The sequence below is a fragment of the Notothenia rossii genome (genome assembly GCF_949606895.1).
Source record: "Notothenia rossii genome assembly, chromosome: 2".
In the NCBI taxonomy this organism is placed as follows: Eukaryota; Metazoa; Chordata; class Actinopteri; order Perciformes; family Nototheniidae; genus Notothenia; species Notothenia rossii.
Genome location: NC_136904.1, coordinates 21,035,647 through 21,059,578, shown reverse-complemented (window position 1 = coordinate 21,059,578; position 23,932 = coordinate 21,035,647). Strand labels below are relative to the sequence as shown.

The following is a 23,932-nucleotide window of genomic DNA, read 5'->3' as shown; positions in this document are numbered from 1 at the left end:
TTTGAAATGCCTTCTCTGTCAGGACCGCACTATTTGTTTACACTTTACAGCTTTTACATATATGTCGGAGTTCAGTCTCTCCCCCTTAAGGTCTTTCAAACAAATCAGATTTATGTTCTTTTTTATAGTTGTCTGGCTTTATTTAAACATCTCTGTGTGTCTTTTATCTTTGCAATTACATCACTCGTTCGAGTCCTGTCACCTAACAGATCACACCATTCTTACCGATATTCTGGAGATTACCATGGGCAGCGTATACATTTTGGTTATCACAAAAATAATCAAGTTATAGTATGTCCTGGTTCCCACAGGTCCTTGAAATCAGGGCAATTAAACCTTTTATAAGTAGACATGGCTCCTTGAATATATACAGTGGAGGAAATAAGTATTTGATCCCTTGCCGATTTGATAAGTTTACCCACTTACAAATAAATTAACAGTCTATCATTTTAATGGTAGGTTTATTTTACTAATGAGAGACAGAATATCAAAAAGATAATCCATAAATTGACATTATATAAAAGATAAAAATCGATTTGCATTTAACTGTGGGAAATAAGTATGTGATCCCCTGGCAGAACATGTATTAGTACTTGGTGGAGAAACCCTTGTTGGACAGCAGAGGTCAGAGGTCAATTCTTATCTTTTATATAATGTCAACTTCTGGATTTTCTTTTTGATATTATTATTCTCACTGTTAAAATAAACCTACCATTACAATTATAGACTGTTAATTCGTTTATAAGTGGGCAAACTTACAACATCTGCAAGGGATCAAATACTTATTTCCTCCACTGTATATTTAGTGAAAGAATTGTAATTGAAGTTATTTTACTTAGTTTTTCAATTTGTAATTACTTCAACTTGCACTACATATGGTTTTTCAGTGCTAAGTCAAAGTTTAGAGGGCAAGAGATTATTGTTGGTAAGCTTTTGTAAATCTCCCTGCTATTCGCTTTGCATCAATATGAAAGTACTTCAGGATTTGAAACAAGTAGAAGTTAAGCAAAATTAACATCTGTCAGTAGACGTACACTTTTAACTTTTCCCTTTATAATTACAATTCAAATTGTTGTGACATTAGAAAACAATTTATCCTAAAATGTGAAATATAATGTAGTTCAAATGTAAAAGGTGCACTCCACAGATTTTACCCATTAATCTCACGCAGCACTACTTAGTCTGTGAAAGCAGTTTTATAACACCTTACAGTAAATGGCCTTGGTGGTAACAGTTTGTAAAACATGTTGACTAACGATATTAAATTGTCAACAGAAAGTCTGCAATGGGACTAATCTTATTATTCCTCAATAGCTTACATTTTAACCATTGATTTATTTTGTCTGTCACAAAGATATTTCAGCTTTATAGAAATCTATACTAAACAATACTAAATCTTTTGACCACACCTGGGACTGGGAAAAGTTCATATTTTTCCCAATGGAAATTGAATTATAAAAGATTTGAAGCTGTACCACTTGGCCCAGGATCGGCTGCCCAAACCGCAAGCTGTCAAGACATTAACAGCGTCCCCTCAATCACCTACTCTGAGTCACATGGAGGAACGAAAAACATGATGATTAGCAACATATGTGTGCTAACTTTAGCTGTGAGTGTGCTAACTTTAGTGTTAGCTGTGACTCAGGGGCCACCCTTCAGTGAGCCACTGAAGCATCAGGTGTCTCATAGGTCGAGCCCCAAGTGCCCCGCCCTCTTTCTCCCCGAGCGCTTCTTCAACTTCTACTGGCTGCTGCACGCGCGTGTAGAGCTTGCGCACTCGATTAATGCGCCATGGCCAGAGAAACGACTGTCACCGTAAACACTCTTCCTTCAATGGATTTTGAGACAAGGATTTTCCCTCACATCGGCGGCTATGGACGCTACAACCGACTCGTGGTGCTTTTCAGCTGGTTCCCCAACTTTGCGGTCATGCTGAATCTTTTTTGCGACGTTTTTTTCACTCATATCCCGGAATCGTATCACTGCAAACCCGACCCGCAGCTTCTGCCCTCCACTTTCCTCCCCAGCAACTTCTCCAGACAGGGGTACCTGAACCTCACCATCCCCTGGGTGAACGGCAGCGGCCTCAGCCACTGTGAACTCTTCAAGTACCCATCAAATACCTCGGACTTCTCCGAAAAGGTGCACAGGGAGAGGGTGTCTTGCACCGTAGGGTGGGAGTACGCCCATGTAGCGGGGCTGCAGAGTAACTTTGTCACTGAGGTAAGGAACAGGTCATCTTTCTGGTCTGAGTGTGTGTTAGGCTTCGTGTTAACCGCTTTTTCCGGATCCAGGTTGTTGTATCCATACGTTGTATCCACGTTAACATCACCAGAATAGTCGTTTTACTAACTGTGGAAATATTTCTATTGAGAGACAGTTCCCTTTATCTTGTCACGTTTACAACTGATTATTTTGACCTTGCTCCAAGATGGTGGTGTTGATCTGGATGTATTCCTCTAAATTAAAAGCACTATTTTTCTTCTGGAAGCATGTGTGGTCATGAAGACAGCTGTTTGAGCACCATTCTGTCAATATTTGCTCACCAGTTCCAACTTTGTTAATGTAAAGTCGTGTTTCACTCTCAATGATCTGCTGTCTTGCACTCTGTTTCCCAGGGTCACAGATAATCATGCAGAGGAAAAAATACCATATAAATACAACCAATGTGTATGGATTTATTCAGGATTAAAAACTGAAGTATTGGATCTGAGTAAGAGTGTGTGTGAAAAGACAAAAGGGCAAGTGTAGTTGGCTTTGCTTTCAAGCTATGTTTTTGTTTGAGAGATTTCCGATCTGATAATGCATCCTCTTTGATTGTCTCGTACTTTATGTGGCCTAATTAGTGTATGGACACACACAATGGGTTCCAATGTGACTGGGTCTTGTTGTGCAACTCCATGTGTAAATAAGCAGCAGGAATGGGTTTATCTTATCCTCAGTCTGTTTTTTGGGGCTTCAGGTATTTAAGGATCCATCCCAGTCTGCAAATATTGACAACAAGTTCTAAGAAAAATATTCCTCAACGTGACCCTGTGTAAACACCTTACACATCTGTGTCAGTGCAGTATTTTGTAACACATACTGACACAACATCAGAGTACTAATCTCTAAACAACTGTAGAGATATTGAGGGTTGACCAGCAGGAGGAAGTCATTAAGGCTAATTCTCCTTCCACTTATCGGCCAATTGTGTTTGTCTCTGTCTATGATTTTGTGTTTATAACATTGCCCCAAGGAAACAGATTCTGGCAGTGAGGAAACTTTTCCTCAGTTACCCCCCTCCCCATGACAATCTGTGGCGCAGGGAAGTCTGAGGCCTTCATGTTCCTTCCTGAGACCCTGAACGCCTCCTTCCTCAACTACAGCTTCCTCTTCACATGACATAATTCACTGCGACAGGGGAACACTTTAGTAAAGGAGGAAAATAATACATTCAAATCCTGCTCATCATATACTGACAAAATAACACATTAGGGAACAAAAGTCCTCGACTATCAACTTGGAAAAGCTCAAAAGGTTGTTGTTTTTTAGAACGAGGTTTTCATCAACTACATCTCTGAGACCATTTCCTCTATGGGGCCTATGGGGTCTATGAGGATCTGATTGTGACCCTTTTTCCTTTTCGCCCTATTCATTAGCTTAGCATATGATGCCGTTTTAGAAACTAGTGCACCATCAAGACAGACTATTTAGCCCCCATGTACGCTTGTATTAAAGTTTGATTACTTACTGTGAAATAACCTGATGTGCAGGGGGACACTGTGTCAAAATCTAGTTTCAAGAGTTACATAGTATGCCTATAATGTTCATATTCCTAAATAAAATGTGTTTATTCAAATAAGCATACAGCAAATCTGGCAGCGTAATGTTCCAGCATTGGGATAGCGCGCTCAATACACACAGAGGTGTCGACGGAGCAACAGGGATCAAAAGGACTCCAAAAAGGTTGTGGCATCAACAATAAAGATGTTCTTTCAACTTCTTTGGACTACAAGTGTTACTGGAGTTTTGACCCTTTCAGTTTCCCTTCTTAATTCAGCTAGATGCTTTGTATCCATAGTGTCTGTAAATGCTCAATGTCATAACATACCTGGACTGCACACAGAGAACATGGTCAAGGAGGCAGATGGAAAAAGACACGGACGAGAAGAAGACTTGGCTCTCAGGCAGCGACTGGTACTAACCAGGCGTAGAGCAGCTGGCACGCTCTGCTTTGAGCCCCACTTTGTTTTAATGTAATAACACTGTCAGCAGACATCTTAACTCAATTATGGACGACATGATCTACATTCCTGCTTCCTGACAGAAATCTCTCTGTGTTTGTGTCAAATAACAATGAAAGAGGCTTGTTGGAAACAATTAGTTCATGTACTTTTTTTATGTTTTTAAATACATTAATCTTCTTTTAGAAAGAAATGTAGTTACCTACATATTTATGATGTATACACTTAGCTCAGAAATTACTTAGAGAGTGCTTTACATCAACTGCTTATCACATGAAGTAGGCACTGGTTTGAGTCTAAAAAATGTTCTTGTATACATTACTTTTTCTTCACTTTTAGAAATGGAGATTTTAATGGTGCTTTGGTCCAAATATGCTGCTATGGTGTAAGCTTAGTTTTGGCTTGTAGAATTGGTTTGGTTTGTTTTGGTTCAGATCGTAATAGCTTACAAGAGCAAACAAAGTTTCAATAGTTACAATATAATATATATTACAGTATAATATATTACTGCTAATAATTGGCAATTTAAACAGTTGGCAATTAAAACAGGCCTTTAACACTTTGACTTAAAGGTCATTTTGTACGGCAATTGGTCTCTTTTTACGCCTCATCAGATTGCAGTGCTCTGTATTTCTGAGTTCATATTGAGTTTTGTTTTCTCACAGTTTATTTCAACGTACTTCTTTGTCCTCCTCTGCAGTGGAACCTGGTTTGCAGTGACTTCTGGAAAATCCCTTTGCAGCACATCTGCTTCATGACAGGATGGATTCTGGGATATATCCTCCTTGGTACATTGTGCGACTGGTAAGTCATAATCATACTTTATATGGAAAGTTAAGACATGTTAGTAAGATGTATGGTCTGAGATCATTTAGTAATGTAATAGTTTAAGAAGTAATGAATCCCCAACTCAATATTATAAAGAGTTGTATTGGATATACTTTATTTCATAGATCATTGTATATTTGAAAAATAATGATGTCTAAATTTCGTAATTATGTTTTTCCTCGTGACGGAATTATTTTATTGGCAGTGTTAGCCAGAGTTTTTTGTATTTCTTTAAAATCATAAAACTGAGTTACCAGCTAACATTTGCTGCCTTTAACAATATCTCTTGACTTTGATGTTGACACAAAACATACAACTCTACTACTACTACTTAGCCAGTTAGATAGGCACTATCTGCATCCGTGTACAGCTGAATAAATAACAGGAGATATTGGTTTCTGTGTCTATTGTGAATTGTAGAAAAGCAGACTTCTGAAAAAATGACATTTTAAGATAAAAAAACACCAACTTCTTTTGGAAAATACATTCAATTAGAATGCGTTGAGTTGAATGTTTTAGCAATAACCTTAAAAAAATTATGATTCATTCATTTTGTTACACAATCATATGAATTATTTTTGTAATTGCTTATTTATTCAGTCAATATAAAAACATTCAAAAATGCATGTACAAATGTGTTTGAAGGCTGGGCCGTCGGCGGTGTTTCCTGCTCTCCATCAGTCTGTCCAGCCTGCTGGGGGTGGTTGTGTGTCTGTCCAGCAGCGCCGTGGTGTTCCTGCTGCTGCGCCTCTCTCAGGGCGTCATGCTCGCCGGGGTCTTTGTGTCCTCGTACATCGCCAGTGAGTATCCTGCACACACATTCAAATGTTGTCCCACTTATTCTGCGGTTAGGCTCCCTGGAGCCTTGTTCAGTAACAAGCCTCTCCACCGGACTGGGAAAAAACAACCTCAGCTTCCTCAGACACGAACGCTCACTTCTTTGTTTACTTTGGAATAACGTTTGGATTTCTTAGCTCCGCTCTGACTCATTCGCTGGTGCTGAGTTTATCCAAAGGTCATGTGTTTGATAAATCACATTTCTTCCTTTTTAATTTGTAACTAGGATTCTAATGTATATGACAACAAATGACATAAAGTATCAACATTCGTGCAATATTAATAGAGAAAAAATAGTAGTAATAAGTGAAATACAGTGAGAGTAGTGACATATTACAGTGTATTAGTTGTTTACAGTTTAAGACGTGCTGCTGTTTATTATGTTTAAGTGTCATTAGTGGGAAGGTCCCACAACCCCACATGTTCTCAAAATGAAATACTACTCATTTAATATAAATACTTTTTGCTTGATCTCATTTTTAAAAGTGTTTCTTCAGCCATTGTTTTGCGGACCAACACATTACATGTCATCTCTTGCGGAAAATCAAATGTTATGTAAATGTTATCTAATGTTAATGCAATAAATCATGGCCTTGTGATTCCCAGCGTAGAATAAACTATTGTCACGCGGGTTGTATTCATGTAGGTTCCTGAGTTTCTTTGTGAGCAACCACTGCACAGTTGTTTCAGCACATTACTCCCTAACCTTTCTACCTAACTATCTGCTAAACTGACAATCGGAAAATGCTAGTTGATTATATTAAGAGGCTAAAAACAAACTGTGGATTTTGTAATTGTGTGTAATAACTAAAGCTAAAAACCATGCTTTTCTCGGTAGTTGAAAAGAGGAGATTTCCCTTTTTAAGAGGCATTCAGTAATGGACCCAACCATTCCCGAATGTTGATAAGGGCACAACAGTTTCTCACTACTGTAGTCTTTAGTTGAAATGTCAAATGTAGTATTCGCCCCTTTTTGACTGGAAATCTTTATTTGTTGAAAGTTCTTAAAAAAAAGACATTAAGAGAAATGCATCATTGAAAGTGCTTCAATTTATTGATTTGTGAAACACCAGATATAAATTAGCTCTTAAACTCAACAGAAATCGCTCAGCACAATATATTGTGTCCAGTGCAGCCAGACGTTGTTTTTATTATAAGTCACTCAATCAGAGTTCAAACACAATTGTTACAGTGAAGGCCAAGACCAGGGGACAGGCAGTTTTCAAAAATAAATTAAACTGCATTCCTTCCTGTATCATTTCCTGTCAACCTCAGCGTTTTTAATCCAGTTTAGGAGCGGCGACCCTGCCATCAACAACTCAATCTACTTTGTAGAGAAATAATTAAGGATTATAGACTAAAACTTTAATTAGCAGTGGCAATTTAAAGTCCTAATTTAATTTGACATGCATCGCTGGAAATCCTGACCATTGATGTCAATCCTGACCATTGATGTAGGCTACAATTGCTTTCCTAAAATGAAAGATTTAGGCTTTAGCGTGGGTTTGTGTATGACAGACTATTTGCAGCTGTGTGTGTTGTGCTGCACTCTGAGTGACAGCTGCTTGTGCTTTATTACTTTTACCTCTCAGCTGTCCTGCTTTTAGTGGCCGTACCTCTCTGTGGCGAGGCCATAGATCCACGTGTTCATCATGGCTTTGTCGCTGATGAGATGTCCTTTACTGCTAGGGGTATCTCTCATACAGCGAGTTTCCATTCGGGAACTGTAAACCTATAATGAAGCAGCAGAGGAATGTAATTGCGTTAGCGTTTGTAGAAACTGTGCTCATTGCTGCGTGGGAGATGGGGGGGTACAGGGTAGTGGCATCATATGAAATACACACTCTTACACACACCCTATTTTCTGTTTTTAACACACGCAGTTACTCCCACATTCCTGCAAGGTCAGGAATAGATTGATTCCAGATTTTGTTTTGGCACAAATGTTTCTCTGAGACCTGCCAGCGCTTTCCGAGAGGAGAAAACAATAGCAGGACAGAACTCAGGTCGAGGAAGTGAGCTTCTCATTTTCCTTCTCTCTCCCTCAGGCAGGGAGGAAGTGGAAAGAGAATCGGAGCTCTGGGAGGGGAAGGAGGTTAAAGTTCAGCAGAAACTCACACAGCTTGACGCACTTCCAAACATGTTTACATTGACACCTTATCTCCTAGCAGCTTTATTTTCCTTGTTGCTTTATCGTTTTCAGATTTTTTTTTTGGCTTTACTTTGTACGTTCTATGAAATGGATAACTCTAAACCATTTGATCACCTCTTGTAACCTTAACTACTCAATAAGCAAAACAATTGTTGGTTGTTGACATAAATGAAGGTAGTTATGTCTACATGTCAATATCACATCTTTGGGAGGAGAAGAAAAAAAAGATACGAACAGAAAAATGTTTGGCTTCTCCATTTTTGGAGTGAATAAATTCAATCTGGTCAAAAACGTAGGGAGGTTCTTACTTGTCCTGTATTGAACCAGTTCCACATGAGGGCATAACCTGAATAAAAATACATGACAACATCCTTCTGACTGTAGCTTTATGTGTGAAGGGTTCATGTCCGGACAGGAAATGAATTGGTTTTGGACAGATGTATTAGTTTTGCTTCAGCTGTTTGATGAGATCTGCCTCTCTTCTCTGTCTGTTCCCACCGCTCTCTCAGGGTTGGAGCTGTGTGACCCCCCCAATCGTCTCATGGTCGCCATGATCAGCAGCTTCTTTAGCGTGATCGCAGAGCTGCTGTTGCCAGGTATCGCTGTTCTGTGCCGTGATTGGCCCGTTCTTCAGGCCGTGGCCACTTTGCCTCAGCTGCTGCTGCTTTCCTATTGGTGGTGAGTCGAGTGGCGTTATCTGCAGTGCAGACATGGACACGCCGTTTGTGTATTTGATGCAGCATTGTGGCCAGTCTATTATTCTACAGTGGTGCTTAACGCATTGATGTCAAACAACACACTCAGACAACTTTAAGTATTATACATCAGCGAGAAACACCTGAGGAGAATGAGTGTCCTTCCTTAAAGGGCCCATGTCATGGCCATTTCCACTGATCATATTTCCATTGTTGAGGTCTACTAGAATAGATTTATATTGTGCAATTTTCCAAACTCACATTGGTTTCTCATACAGCATCTCTGTAAACTACGTGTATTCACTGAATTTCACTCTCTGCCTTTAACGGCTCGTTGCAGCTCCAATAGTTCCAGCCCCCACCCTCCCTGTGAGCACAGTGTGCTCTGATTGGTCGGGACGTTGTGAATCGCGCTGAGCTCCGTGGAGGTGTGGTTTCCTTGTTTAGCGATACACAGCCAAACTCACCCTGAGCACACACAAATTCACAGCCGAAGTAAAAACAATAAATGTGGTTTGATATTGAGTAAGAAAAAGGTTGATAAACGCTGTGAGAATGGGTCTGCAGAGAGAATTTCGCCTCGATCCCAACTGTCTGTTATCAGCCTGCAGCTAGGGAGGAGAGATCAGCAGAGCTGCCTGCACTAAGTGTGTGTGTGAGGAAGTCCGTGGATTGGTCAATTTGGACCAATCAGCGGGGGCTTAACGTAACGGCTCCACGGATTGGTCCATTTCGTTCCGGGTACGGTTGACATCATGCGTACCCGGAAGAATCAATGGACAATGATGTATCTCCAACGAGGCGTTTTGTGGAGGTATTTTCTGTGTTAGAGTTTTACTCGCTACAGGGTGTACTTTGAGGGTTTGTGACTCTGCAGACCGTTTACATGCAGAAAAACCTTCATAACACACAAGGGGACGGGTAATAACCAGAAAAGCATGAAATGGGAGCTTTAACTCGGGTTTGTTTTGCTGATTATTCCAGTACTACGAGGACCTTCAAAAACTGAAGTGTGTGCTCTTGTCTGTACTCACTTAAGATGTTTAATAATTAGTTACATTGAATAGAAAGGCTTTAGTGGATGACATTACATGTTTTGATGTTAAACAGGACCAAAACTGAAGTTATTGTACTTGGCCCAAAGAATCTACGAAACAAATTATCTAAAGATATACTAACTATGGATGGCATTCATTTGGCCTCCAGTGAGACTGTAAGGAATCTTGGTGTTATATTTGATCAGGATTTATCCTTTAACGCCCACATCAAATCAATTTCAAGGACCGCCATATTCCATCTACGTAACATTGCAAAAATCAGGCATATCTTGCCTCAAAACGATGCAAAGAAACTAGTCCATGCATTTGTTACTTCAAGGCTGGATTATTGTAACTCCTTATTATCAGGGTGTACCAAGAAGTCAGTCAAGTCGCTTCAGCTGATTCAAAATGCTGCAGCTCGTGTACTAACCAGAGTTAGGAAAAGGGACCACATTACTCCTGTTCTGGCTGCCTTACACTGGCTCCCTATAGAACACAGGATATAATTTAAAATTCTTCTTCTCGCCTACAAAGCCCTTAATGGGCAGGCGCCATCTTACCTTAAAGAACTCATTATACCCCACTTTCCTACTAGGGCATTGCGTTCCAAGAATGCAGGTATGTTGGTTATTCCTAGAGTCTAACTCAGTCTGAACCGTGTTGTTTTCCTCAGCTGTGTGTCGGTGTTTCCTGAGTCTCCTCGCTGGCTGATGGCCACAGCTCAGATCCCTCAGCTGAAGAGGAGTCTCCTGGAGTTCTCCACCAGGAACGGAGTTTGTTTAAGAGATGAAATCTACCCTGGAGAAACCCTGCTGTCAGGTACACACAGCCTTAGTGCATATGTTATTTGCAACATCATTAGCCTTTTTAAAACTATATATTGATTGAATAATTCATTGTAAATCTACTACACTTGATGGCATTAATTGGTAGAATGTGTCAAAAATAGATGTGAACCCTTAAACCCTGCAGAATGACTAGCCTGAAAACCTTTGGCTGTTTTGGGATGGCTTTAATTGTTTCCGGGTATTATTTCCACCTCTTTTCCTGTTCATAGAGATAGATACAGCCTTCGGTGAAGACTGTCAACCAAGGTACTTTTCCATTTTGGAGCTGCGTCAAACTCGTGTTATCTGGAAGAACTGCCTCATCCTCAGCTTCACACTGTGAGTTTTTATTCTGGGTGTGAAATAAGGAAGGTTCCTTGGACTTGCACGATATGAGCATGTTGAGTGTTGGGTTTAATCAATGTTTATGTCCTCTCCCTGTCCTTCAGGTTCATTGGAACTGGTATTCAGTACTGTTTCACCAGAAACCTGCACACTTATTCCTCCAACTTCTACTTCAGCTACTTCCTTCGAGTGATGACCGGAGCTCTGGCCTGCGTCTTCATCTGCCTGTCCGTCAATCACTTTGGTCGGCGGGGTATGCTTCTGCTCTCTGCAATCATCACCGGCCTGTCGTCGCTGCTGCTGCTCGCCCTCACTCAGTGTACGTTAAACAGCTTTTCTTCACATCGTTATTTTGGATTTGGATTAGAAGTTCAAATGTATACAAGACACTGTAACATACAGTATGTCAATTGCTGACGGTTCAGGGTCTCAGATTTTAAGGTTATAGAATGAATTTAATATCATGAAATTGGACAGATCACCATTGCAGTTTATATACGGAATCACTGTTGATTGTCTCTTATCCTTCAGGTCAGGACCTAACATGAAACTTGATATGCATATAATGCATTTTCAGCATACTCCACTCTTTACATTTAGTTTAGGTCTTATTGATATTCACATGTTGAGTTTAAAGGTTGGCGCTCATGCCATTGCTGTTAATGGTGCTGAAGTTCTCGTGTCTTCACAGAGAAGTCATGAGTCTGTGCTCCTGTTTTTGTCTCAGATCTGCGGGGGGGCCTGGTGTTGGTGTTCTCTGTGGTGGGGCTGCTGTTCTCTCAGGCTCTCGCCATGCTGAGTGTGTTGTTCGCTTGTGAGGTGATGCCCACTGTGGTTCGGTAAGTATCTTCTTGACCAAATTGATCGAGTTATTTATTTTTATTGTCAAAAAATCCTATAAAAAAATCCAAAGCAAAGACAGAAATAATGTTTCTAGCAAAAATCCCCTAGAAATGCTCGGTTTAACCTGTTTCTTTAACTTTTGCTAGAAAAAAGCATAGCTGTTTTAGGAAATAGTTTTGCCTAAAAATCTAAATAGCTATAATGTGTAACCCATTATCAAAGTATTGTGTTTTCTGTAGGAGCAAATAGGCTTAGGGTTGAGTGTTACAAACAGGTTGAACGATGGGAAAGTATATCAAGTTGTCTGATCTCACCACTTTGACGCCTGTTGATTTCTCTTCTCCTCTCCCTCCCTGTCAGAGGCGGTTGCCTCGGCCTGGTGCTGGCAGCGGGTTGTGTTGGCCTGGCCGCCTCCTCCCTGATGGAGCTCCAGAACAACGGGGGCTATTTTCTCCACCATGTCATCTTCTCCTCCTTCGCCGTCCTCTCTGTTCTCAGCATAATGCTCCTGCCTGAAAGCAAACGCAAGCCGCTCCCAGACTCCCTGAAGGAGGGCGAGAACCAGCGCCGGCCCCCTCTCCTCCTGCCCCGGCCCGACAGAGACGACCTGCCGTTACTCAGCACCCGGCCCCTCCTCTCAGAGTACAACCCTGATAACTACTCCCGCCTGGTCTCTGCCACCAGGAAGATGTTGACTAAAGAGAGTTTGCCTTATAGGATCGATGTGCCAATGCAGGCCCCTTTGCTGTCGGACAGTGAAACACAGAGTCAAGAGGATGGAACTCTGAAAGAGGGCATGTCTTAGTGACCTCTCCTTTGTACAGACTCAGACTATACCTCCTCCTCCTTCTAGACATACCTCCACAGAAAGTCTACCACCATGCTTCATTTAATTATTGTCTAAGTCACTCACTGGTTATAGCTCAACTGATGAACTGACTTGGATTGGTTGCAGTGCACTTTAGAGCGACGGCTCCAAGCGTGTCCATGTTTTGGACTCTTCTCGTTACATTTGACTTTCAGAGCTGTTGATGCTGCAGCAAAGAAAAACTGTGGTGTTTCATTAGCAGCTTACGTGTTTATACCTTAGCCTTGCTCGTCTGTCTGTAAGCTTCCAAACCCAATCGTCAGACACTATTTTCCCCAGAGAAGCTCGCTCAACCGTGAGGCTGCTGTTGATCATGCGGGCCGCGGTGCTTTGTCCATTTCTTAGTGACTCTTTTCATTAACTCACCCATCTCATTGACCAGCTGTGTCTCAGTGCTGAGCGGATCCCCAGGACACACAAGACAAGTGTCTTTGTGGAGTCTTTTTATACTTGTGAAGCCCACAAGGGGGAACTAAATGATCCACTGAGTATTGAATCTGATGACAGAGTCAAAGGATATGACTGTTTTTTTAAATTGTGCCCCTACCAATCTACCTTGTTTATCCAAATATTTCACTTGGAAGTGTTTGGGAAAATGTTGGTAAAGGGATCTGTGTAGGAAAATAGCACTAGATACCAACCAGATGATATTGAATTTAGTCTGGATGATACGTTTGTCTGCGCTATAAACCACTTTGTCTCAAAGTATTATTTAAAGGTGCTATTTCTACCTTGTGTTTCTGTTAAAACACTGAATGTAGCCGATGAATCTGCAGATGTACTAACCTCTGTAGCTGGCAGCCAAAACTGTCAGCAACCTCTCTGTTCTCAAATGATTATAAATTGTGTCCTTTAGTTTCTTCTTAGTCCAAAAAAATGTAAATGGTTTAACAGAAAGCCTTAAATGAAGGGCATTAGATATTTTTCATAGTAACAGATACAACCTGAGTCAATATTTTAAAAATATAAAGTGTTTTGTAATGTAATGTTTGAGGACTGAGGCGCATGTTAATCCCATATCATCTTGTTGAATGTTGAACACTTCAAGGTCGCCATGTTTAATAGAAGAAAAACACACTACTTTGTTTGACATTCAGGAGATGTGTAATAGTTCACCTAATGTACCTGCACAGTTATGAGGTTACTGTCAGTGAACAAATAAAGAAGATTGTGTTCCTCCAGTAGCTCAGAAAACCAATTGTTTGTCTTTATTTTCATCCTGTTTGCAAAGTGAAAACCTGAGAAACTAAAACATATTTTCTTTTTCATCCATCATGCCATCAAGTCAAATGCTCCTGTGTATGCAATGTGTAAATTAAATTTGAAAACGTACAAATCACCAACATTTGAATTGGTGGAGCCACAAAGATAGTTTGCATCTCTTCAGTGGTTACACACTAAGAACACTAGGTGGAGCTGTGGACACGTACTGTACTACTTCCTGCTTAATTGTAAGCACACTGATGTTAAGGAATATGGTTGTCTGTGTGTGAGAGTAAGTGTGTATGCATTTGGAATATACTGGTGAGACTTTGTCAACATGTTATTATCCAGACACAGTTCTATTTGCTCACAGCAGCTTCAATCTCACAGTGGTAAAGTAGGATAAAATAACCAGATGATGCAAGGTAAAGCTAATTTGAAAAGAACCACAACAATGTTTAAATCCAGTTTAATAGTAAATTCAATATGATCCACCTTCCCATTGTTTGCTAGGTGTTATACCTACATTCCAAAACTTCAGGGTTTAATACCCAAAGGTTAAACACACACAGATCTTCAGGACAAAGCAGAATACTCTTAATTTCCATTATGTAAGCAATTAGTGCTATTAGTCGACTCTACTATATTCTGAACATGTGTTTGTGTATTAAAACATAGCTTATGAATTTGATCATGTTATAACAGCATGGAGGGCCAGTGTGAGCAGGAGGCCCAGTGTGCTGAGGGGGTGCACGGCTCCAGTGTTCAGGGTCTTGTAGCCGTAGCTCGTCCTGCAAGTATTCTTCACCTCGTCGTATGGAATAGGAACATCATCTGGCCTCTTGTTTCTCAGACCGTCACGCACCTGACAAACAGAGATCAGACCGTCAGGCAGCAGACAGAAAGGCACTGTGACAGGGGGGGAGGGGGGGTTGGGGTGTGTGTGTGACAAAAAATCAAGAAAAAATGTATTTCATTTTTGTTATCAGTGTGTTCAGTTGAATGCACTTCTGCATACATATATGTGTTGGATTGCTTTTGACTCAGCAACTTGATTGTCTTCTGCTTTATATTGTTGTGGCCACTATGTACAGAAAGTAGGAAAATAATAAAATGAATTATTTACTAAAGAAGTGAGATATCAGAGCCTCAATAACCATCTCTACATAACTGCCTTGAGTTTTTGGATGATGTCAATATTCACAGGGCATCAAGATGTCACTTTCTATTCTTTTGAATATGACAAAAGTGAAACATATATGCTATATGTGACCCACCTCTTTTAAACTTTACTTTTCCTGAGGCTGTGTGTGTGTGTGTGTGTGTGTGTGTGTCTAACCTCCTCAGTCTGGCTCAGGACTCGGAGCAGGTTGTTTCCCAGAGCAGCTTTGACGTCCACGTCGCTCCAGCCTCTCCTCAGCAGCTCAGCCACCACTTTGGGCACCTTGGACACGTCCTCCAGACCCTCGGGCAGTCTGACAGAGAATCACATTTTACTTTTTCTTCTTTGTGTTTCACAGTTTAAACGTATCTTCCCAGTGTTGACGGGAACCTTAACGTTTGAAGGTTTGTACTCACCTTCCGACCCCATCATAATCTCCACCAAAGCCAACGATGCCCGCCCCGCCCACTTTCTTTATATGGTCAAAGTGATCTATAATAAAAGGTAGAACCATCATACCTTTTTATCAGGAATATATGCAGAAGATGAAGAGTCATAAAACAACAATCAGACATTAATAATTAAAGGTCTTCTTCTCATAGCATAGGAGGTAATCCAAAGGCTCCTGGCTGACTGTAACAGAGTGAAGGAAAGCTAAGGATGTTTACAAAATAGAATATATATTATGAGTAGGACTGAGCATTGGAGATCTACAGATAGCTTACTGTTCAATATATTGCAATACTGCAAGATCGAGTTTAAAGAGTTTACTCTTATTTTAAATTGCAGTGGGATTTGCATTCATCACAGAGAGAGGGCACATATCTTTGTAAATGACTTATGAATAATTAACCTTTGCATTGAAACTAGTCATTTCAATCCAACAGTGCTTTTAGGAAACATCTCAAAAACCTAATATTGCAATACAATGTTTTATCAATATGAACTTACATCATTAGCTCTAAGAGATAAAGAAACAATTACAGCAGACATTACATGTTCTTTTTGATAACATACAATATAAACTATCAATGTTCGTGGAGAAATAACGTTAATTATACAGCTTTTTATAAACGGGACTTTGGAGAACTATGGACATTAAAAAGATGCTGAAATCTATAAACTGCTCCCTGAGACATGTATGACTCTGTGGTTATCTGATTGTTACTGTGTTGCACATTGGCAGTTGAACAAGAGAAATTAAAAAAAGTAACATAAAGCTGTAAAATTGGAAAAAGTGGATGGAGATAAGGAATTTTATAGAAGGAATGATAAATGTTAATATTTAACCAGGTTAACAGCCTTCGACATGACAGTAGTTGTTACCTGCAACATCTGAGAGGTTAGCGGTCTCGCTGCAGGTCACGTAGTCGTTGTAGAAGTTCACCATGACGATTCCTCTGGTCTCGTTCTGGAGAAACAGGATGTTACATGACTGTTAGCGGTAACTGACCTAAAAACTGTTATCTAGGATGGAGCTGTGACGTGGGCCAAGAGATGTACCTACACTCACAACATAAGGAAACGAGGGTATTGACCTCTGTTGTCTGAATCTAACAGCCTGTCCCTTGGCTATAAACACATTTATCTTTATCTGTTGGTTTATAACAGTGCCATATAATGTTAATAACCATCTTCTTATTTATAATTTTTTCCAACAGGATACTCCCTTAATGCATGTGTCAGTAAAGGTCGACACAAGAGGGACATTTCCAACCACTGTTAACCCTTTGGTGCTTTAAAAAAACCTTTTATGGGTATTATTGGAGATCATGAGCAGGCAGGATGTTTCTTTAACAGACATTTCACTGCGTTATCCTTTTATTCTTTCTGCCTTTTCATATTCAAATCATTTCCAATATGAGAGGTGGAATGAAGTCTTATCTCTCATATTCAGGTATTTTCATGTTATGCCTCTTGATACAGCATTTGCATTTTAAACAACATATTTTATTATTTTAGGTTTGTTTATCGATAGCTTTGGTGACACACATACACACACACACACTCACCACTCTCCTGAGAACATCATCGGGAACGTTCCTCTTGTGAGGACACACGCTGTAGGCGGAGGAGTGGCTGAAGATGACCGGGGCCGCCGACATGTCGAGCACCTGGTGCATCACAGCCTGAGTCACGTGAGCCAGATCGATCAGCATGCCCAGGCGGTTCATCTCAGCTATTAGTTGCTGGTGTATGTAAGAACAATGAATGTTAATGTTACTTAAAATATTAAACTAGATACAGTTCCTGTTTTAGCTATTGTCACAAGTAGACCCCCTTCATTCTAACTGTTTGGATGTGTTCCAGTCAGGCTTTCGTCCAAACCACAGCACTGAGACTGCTCTTGTAAAGGTCTTCATTGACATCCACTTAAACACAGACAGTGGCAGAAATTCAGTGTTAGTATTATTAAATCTCAGTGCTGCCTTTGACACTGTTGACCACAACATATTACTAGACCGACTGGAAAACTGGGTGGGACTTTCGGCAACAGTTCTAAATTGGTTTGAATCCTACTTAAAGGACAGAAACAACTTTGTTTCTATAGGTAAATACAAATCTGAGTTGACAAATATGACATGTGGGGTTCCTCAAGGCTCCATCTTGGGGCCTCTTCTCTTTAACGTCTACTTGCTACCACTGGCTCAGATAATGAAAAATAACAAAATAAGTTACCATTGCTATGCGGATGACACAGAAATGTACATAACCATTTCACCAGGAGACTATTCTCCAGTTAAAACACTGAGTAAGTGCATTGAACAAATCAATGACTGGATGTGTCTGAACTTTCTCCAATTAAACAAAGACAAAACTGAGGTAATGGTTTTTGGAGCCAAGGCAGAACGTATGAAAGTTAGTGCTGAGCTCTGCAATGTTCAAAACAACAGATAAAGCCAGAAATGTAGGTGTAGTCATGAACTCTGACCTGAGTTTCAACAGTCACATTAAAACAATTACTAAATCAGCTTACTATCACCTAAAGAACATATCTAGGATTAAAAGACTAAAGTCACAGCAGGATTTGGAAAAACTTGTCCATACTTTTATCTTCAGTAGACTCGACTACTGTAATGGTGTCTTTACAGGTCTCACTAAAAAATATATTAGAAAGCTGCAGCTGATTCAGAACACGGCTGCTTGAGTCCTCACTAACACTAAGAAAGTGGATCACATAACTCCTGTTCTGAAGTCTTTACACTGGCTTCCTGTGTGTCAAAGAATAGATTTCAAAATACTGCTGCTGGTTTATAAAGCTTTGAATGGTTTAGGCCCAAAATACATTTCTGACCTCCTGCTAAATTATGAACCATCCAGATCTCTCAGGTCTCCAGGGACGGGTCAGCTTTCTTTCCCCAGAGTCTGAACTAAACATGGTAAAGCAGCGTTCAGTTATTATGCTCCAAACATCTGGAACAAACTCCCAGAAAACTGCAGGTCTGCTGCAACATACTACTTTTAAATCCAGGCTGAAGACTTTTCTTTTTGTCGCTGCTTTTAATTGAAACTGAGCCGTTGTGTTCATCAGTAAAGTGGAACTTCTGTGTGAACTATTCATATATTAAACTGCACTGTAACTTTTTATTCATGTAATTTTTATTCATGCACTTTTTATTCATGTATTTTTTCTTTTAATGTTTCTTTTATTATCTTTTCTTTTAAATGCCTTTGTCTGAATGTATTTCATTTTTGTAAAGCACCTTGAATTGCCTTGAAAGCGTTGAAAGGTGCTATATAAATAAACTTGCCTTGCCTTGCCTTCATGATATAACACGTTTTATTGCTTAAAAAATCCGATTGAACTTTGTGTTTGGACATTTCTGAGAAAAAGCCCAAATAAATATTTGATTAAATGTTGAAAATGTAATGTTAAAAACAATATTATTCTTTATGGGCACATTTATGAACACACTTAAAAAATAGGAAATGGGAAAAATATTTTGTCAATTGTTCTTACATATAGATTTTTATTACATTACATTATATTATTATTTTATGTAATATGTAGTTATTTTAATAATAAGCTATATTTGTTATATATATATATATATAAGGAATTATAGTATTTCTATCATGAGGGTGCAGACATTTGACTTTTACAAATGGTACAAGTGTTTTATGATGCTTGTAATGAATAGGATTAAGCTGTTAAGAAATTCCTATTATTTAAGCCAGTAAAACGTAACTTATTACACTTTTAAAGAATCATTTGCCCATCCCTGCTTCGCTGGGGTTCGCTGACCTTGCCAAATGCAGATAGGCCGTTGTGTTCAGATGGATCCGCTCCAGTGTCGACAAGCCAGTTATCCGCCCTGAGGAGAAAAAAACAGTTAGGACTTCCCCAGCAGATTTGGTGCTTCAAAGGTCACATAGTGTACTTTGAAATGTGATAGTGTTAGGATATTACAAATTAAAATATATATATTTTCCAAACTCATACAAACAAAAGAAGGTGAAAAAATACATAGATTCACTTTAGGAGGTGTCAGACAGTTTTCTAATCCTTTGGGTATAGTTCATAAGGTTTCTCCCGACAGTTACATAGATTTAGCCTCCTAAAGGGATCAAAGTGTTTCAGTGCTGAACTTCCAGATAATCTGATATCGCTGCCTGGACAAGCCTGCAGGAAACCCCCAAACTCCCCTCAGCACAACTAAACAGACCATGACAACTGATAGTTATAAAACAGAAAAAGATATGATCGAGCTCCACTGAAAGCCCAGCCAATAAATAGATGAATACTTAGACAGTATGTTTAAGCTGCCCTTTTTTGGTCACTTTTACTCGAGTAGGATACGACTGAATTGACTGTGGACGATGTCTTTGTCTATGGTGTTGTTTAAGTGTGTCTATAAAAATATGTGCATGTGTGCAAAGTGCCTTTTTTAAGGTAGAGATCTGAGTTACTTTAGTTGAGTATATCATGATAGATTGTACTATTTACTCCACTACATGTATTTGACAACAATAGTTACCCATAGTTTACAAATTAAAACATTACATATGGAAACAAAATTGCTTTCAGAATCTTTTAAATTGAACAAAATAAAAACCTTTGAGCTGAAATGATCAACACACACAGGTAATTAAATGCACGTGATGGATGAGTGTCACATATAAGGTCACTTGTGTTAATTTGCACTGTGTTTACGAGGAGTAAATGTTCTGTGTGTTGCTGGCTCTTACCAGGGTGTGTTGCAGGAGTGTGTGAGTGTGAGGTAGCGGACCCCCAGCTGGTACATGAGGCGCAGGGTTCCCAGACTGCTGTCCAGGGAGTGACCCCCCTCCACCCCGATCAGACTGGCTGTCTTGTTCATGTTGAAGGCCGTCATGATGTCTGAGCAGAGCAAACATGAGTGTGATTCAGAGACAGGTGTGAGTGGAGGAAGCAACAGTCTCTGGAATTACTATAGTCTCACCATGGCTACTGGTGGCAAACATGAAGGTTTCTGGGTATTTTTGACACATCCTGTGAACCACGTCTATCTGCTCCAGTGTTTGTCTGACAGCATCTTTGAACTGACTCTCACAGGGAACATATGCAGACCAGAACTGTAAGAGGAACAGAGATCATGTATTAATTATCAACACGCCCTGTATTCAGGGGATTGTTATTGACCCGGTAAGTTCCTAATTAGAATCATATCCCTTTTTTTATTGCTTTATTGATGATTTATTTTGTAGGTTTTATTTATATGACCTGGGTTGTGAGCTCACCTACAAAATGGCTGCAATAAAGCTGTTAAAATGAAGATACACACAATGAGCCCTTAACATTTGCACACAGGAAATAAGGCCCAGGGGATACACAAGAGTCATAGCTATGCTTGTTTTAAACAACTGTGTTCAACATTTTAAAGTTTTTGACCAATATGTTGCTATCAAAAAATAAATGTCCTGCTCCAGCTTGCATAATATTCAAAGGTAGTTTATTCAAGGTCATTGCCTAATAATCTTTTCTGGTCTTAAAAACTGATAAGTGATAAATCTCTCTCTGTATTCTGAGCGAGGTTCATCCAATTATCTTGCTTAATTTATAATGATGAGAGCAAGGTTCAACACAAAAATAAAACAGAGATGAATGTTCAATCTGATAAATACACATCCAGGGTACAACAGTTAGGGATTCACTGACTTTCTCACCTTTTCAAAATATCTCAACCGCCCGAATACGGATCTGTGCTATTTTTCGCATTGTTTAAAATATGTATGCATTAATGCAGTGGTTTCTATGAATAGTAACACGAGACTATGGATTGCAGTGACACTAAGCGGTGTAAGCGGTTGGCAAGCTGTGAAAGAGCGAATGTATTTAAGCAAAGATGTACAATGTCTCTGAGATAATAACATTTGTAGATCGGTCTTGCCACAACCCGATCTTCCTTAATATAGTCCGTCAAAGTAAGATACCAAACCGCATGTGTGGAGAAAGTCTTCACATCCTATTAATTGGTTGTACAACGTATTATAACCTCTATTATTGTACAAGTACCACTAATGCAGTAATGTGCATACAGTTTTGTTGTAGCTGGTTAAAGTAAAGATATGTTAGGAGAGGGGATGCGGTTACTTACAAGGCAAAAGGTGTTTATGAAGTGGTTCAATATTTCATTAGATTGAATTTTAAAGATTTTTGGAAGACAGGATGTTTGTCTCAGCAGAAGAAGAATCACATGACTTTTCAGTATGGTTTTCTTTGATTTCCCAGTAATATGTTCCGTACGTACTTGCGCTCCCAGTCGTCCCTCCTTGATCTTTGGGATGTTGGTGTGGGTTGTATCCAGCGTGTTAAGATCCACTTTGTTGAGCTCGTTGTTGAATCGCATTCGAAGCTGCCAAGGCAGGTCATTATGCCTGAAATATCAGGAAATCAAAGGGTTAGAGCCTCAAAAGCCTTTTCTCAAGACTTTCATCATAAACTGTGATTTCACAGCAGGGAGGTACTGCCCGTTTCCCCAGATCACCACTAGAAATTGCTTCCAGAAGTGAGTTTTTACTACCAAACATAAATAGTTTACTGCTTTTGCTCATATGGCAAACAGCACATAACCTCAACAGAGAAAATCATAACACGAAACGTTAACTCAAAGACTTTTCCTCTTACCCGTCAATGAGTGGGGTCTCAGACATCAGCTGCAGAGCTCTGGTCATGTATGGATCCTCAGCCGCGGCACAAGAGCTGATCCACAGCATTAAATATGCAGCTGAGATAACTTTGGACAACATTTCCTAAACTTTAATACACTGTTAAACGATCTGCCCTTTTTTTCTTTAACCCTAACCCTAACCCCCTAACGTTTTAGTTCTCTCTTAGCTCAATCGCAAGATCCCACTTCTTAAACCTTCTGCAACCTCTGACCAATCGTGATTTAACCTTCTGCTGCTGAAACAGATCTCTTTCCTGCTTTGCCAATTGCCAATCTTTTAGATTTTAGTTTGAAACTATACAGATTCTTGAAATGATTCACCCAGCTGTCTGTCTGTTTCCGTCCGATTGAACCACTGAAGATCAACTCTGTTCATCGCTCCTCCTCTGTTTTGAATCTGTTTTTTATTACAGCGTCAGCAGTCATAAACGCAGCACAGTAGCTTATTAACTCTTACAATCTTACAATTGTTAACCAATACATACGTCCGGCAGCATTTTTTTTAAATGTTGAAGTTAAATGCATCAATCTGGTGCACTTTGAGAGCAAAATTAGGGACTAAATCTATGGCAGTCAGTAGGGGCTTGGACTGTGAGCCGTAGGGTCTCGGGTTCAAGTCCCCGAACAGACCTAAATATGGAGTGTGGACTGCTACTTGGAGAGGTCCCAGTTCACCTCCTGCCCTGCCGTGGTGCCCTTGAGCAAGGCACCGGACAATCCCCTTCCCCCCCCACTCCCATTGCTCCCTGGGCGCTGTACGATAGCTGCCCACTGCTCCTAGTACTAGACTCCTGGTACTAGGATGGGTTAAATGCAGAGGCCACATTTCACTGTGTGCTGTGTGCTCTGCATGCTCACATGCTCATGGACACATGGATCATACCAGAGCTACTAAGCAGAACCAGCAGAGCAGTCTGGAGCACATAAACATCTTTCCTGCAGGAGAGGGACTTTGAGCCACACACGCACAAACATGGAAACATGGAAACTAAGGAAAAACACTAGGGATCAGCAAAGCCCAAAGGAAGTGGTCTTGGAAGCGTTATTCCTAGAGGTTTGTCTTAAACTAATACGTTTGCGCTGTGGACCAACACTATAAATTGACGGGGAAGGGGGTAGCAATAAAGATAACACCATTAAATAGTTACACAACATAACAGAAATAATAGATAGCAGCGTCCCTAGCAACCACCTTGGTAACAATGAAAACGTTGTATAGACACAATTTCCTGAAGTAATCTTCGTAATAACTAGCAAACTAAAGATCATGTACATCCACTGCACACATAATCTGAAATAACAACTCATATTTCTCGCATCAAATGACATCAAAACGCATTTTAATGGCAAAACGTAGGGATCTTACAATTTCACAGGCCTTTTTGTAGAAATACTACGTCCCAAGTTGTGGACCAACGTAGTTATTACACGTTTTTTTATGAGACTGGGTTGGACAATGAACTTTCCTGCAATGTTAAAGGAGAGGTGTCATGGCCATTTCCACTGATCATAATTCCATTGTTGAGGTATACTAAAATAGAAAAATACTGTGCAATATTCGAAACTCACATTGGTTTCGCATACAGCATCTCTGTAAAGTATGTGTATTCAGCAGTATTCACTAGGCTTGTTTGAGACGCGTTGCGGCTCGCCTCGAAAGTAGACGAGAATAGCCGATCGCAGCCGGGGGAGGTCTCAAAAAGCTCGCCTGAAGTCGGACAGCTCCGAGTCGGCTTCTGCTTCTTCTTCGCCTTC

The 23,932-nt window shown here is 40.0% G+C and overlaps 2 protein-coding genes across 2 annotated transcripts; one reads left to right on the top strand and one right to left on the bottom strand.

Annotated features, from left to right (window-relative positions):
• The first annotated feature begins 1,705 nt into the window (after positions 1 to 1,705).
• slc22a31 (solute carrier family 22 member 31) lies at positions 1,706 to 14,164 on the top strand. Its single transcript, XM_079664064.1, has 9 exons — positions 1,706 to 2,223; positions 4,927 to 5,030; positions 5,700 to 5,854; positions 8,553 to 8,721; positions 10,452 to 10,597; positions 10,836 to 10,944; positions 11,055 to 11,269; positions 11,678 to 11,789; positions 12,154 to 14,164. Exons 1-9 carry the CDS (start codon positions 1,792 to 1,794, stop codon positions 12,596 to 12,598), a joined length of 1,887 nt encoding a protein of 628 aa, XP_079520190.1. The 5' UTR covers positions 1,706 to 1,791; the 3' UTR covers positions 12,599 to 14,164.
• Positions 14,165 to 14,317: 153 nt separating this feature from the next.
• dpep1 (dipeptidase 1) lies at positions 14,318 to 22,557 on the bottom strand. Its single transcript, XM_079664066.1, has 10 exons — positions 22,135 to 22,557; positions 21,758 to 21,884; positions 20,450 to 20,582; positions 20,217 to 20,367; positions 19,273 to 19,342; positions 17,039 to 17,215; positions 16,353 to 16,437; positions 15,443 to 15,518; positions 15,204 to 15,339; positions 14,318 to 14,729 (listed from the first exon to the last, which is right to left on the bottom strand). Exons 1-10 carry the CDS (start codon positions 22,254 to 22,256, stop codon positions 14,556 to 14,558), a joined length of 1,251 nt encoding a protein of 416 aa, XP_079520192.1. The 5' UTR covers positions 22,257 to 22,557; the 3' UTR covers positions 14,318 to 14,555.
• Positions 22,558 to 23,932: the final 1,375 nt, after the last annotated feature.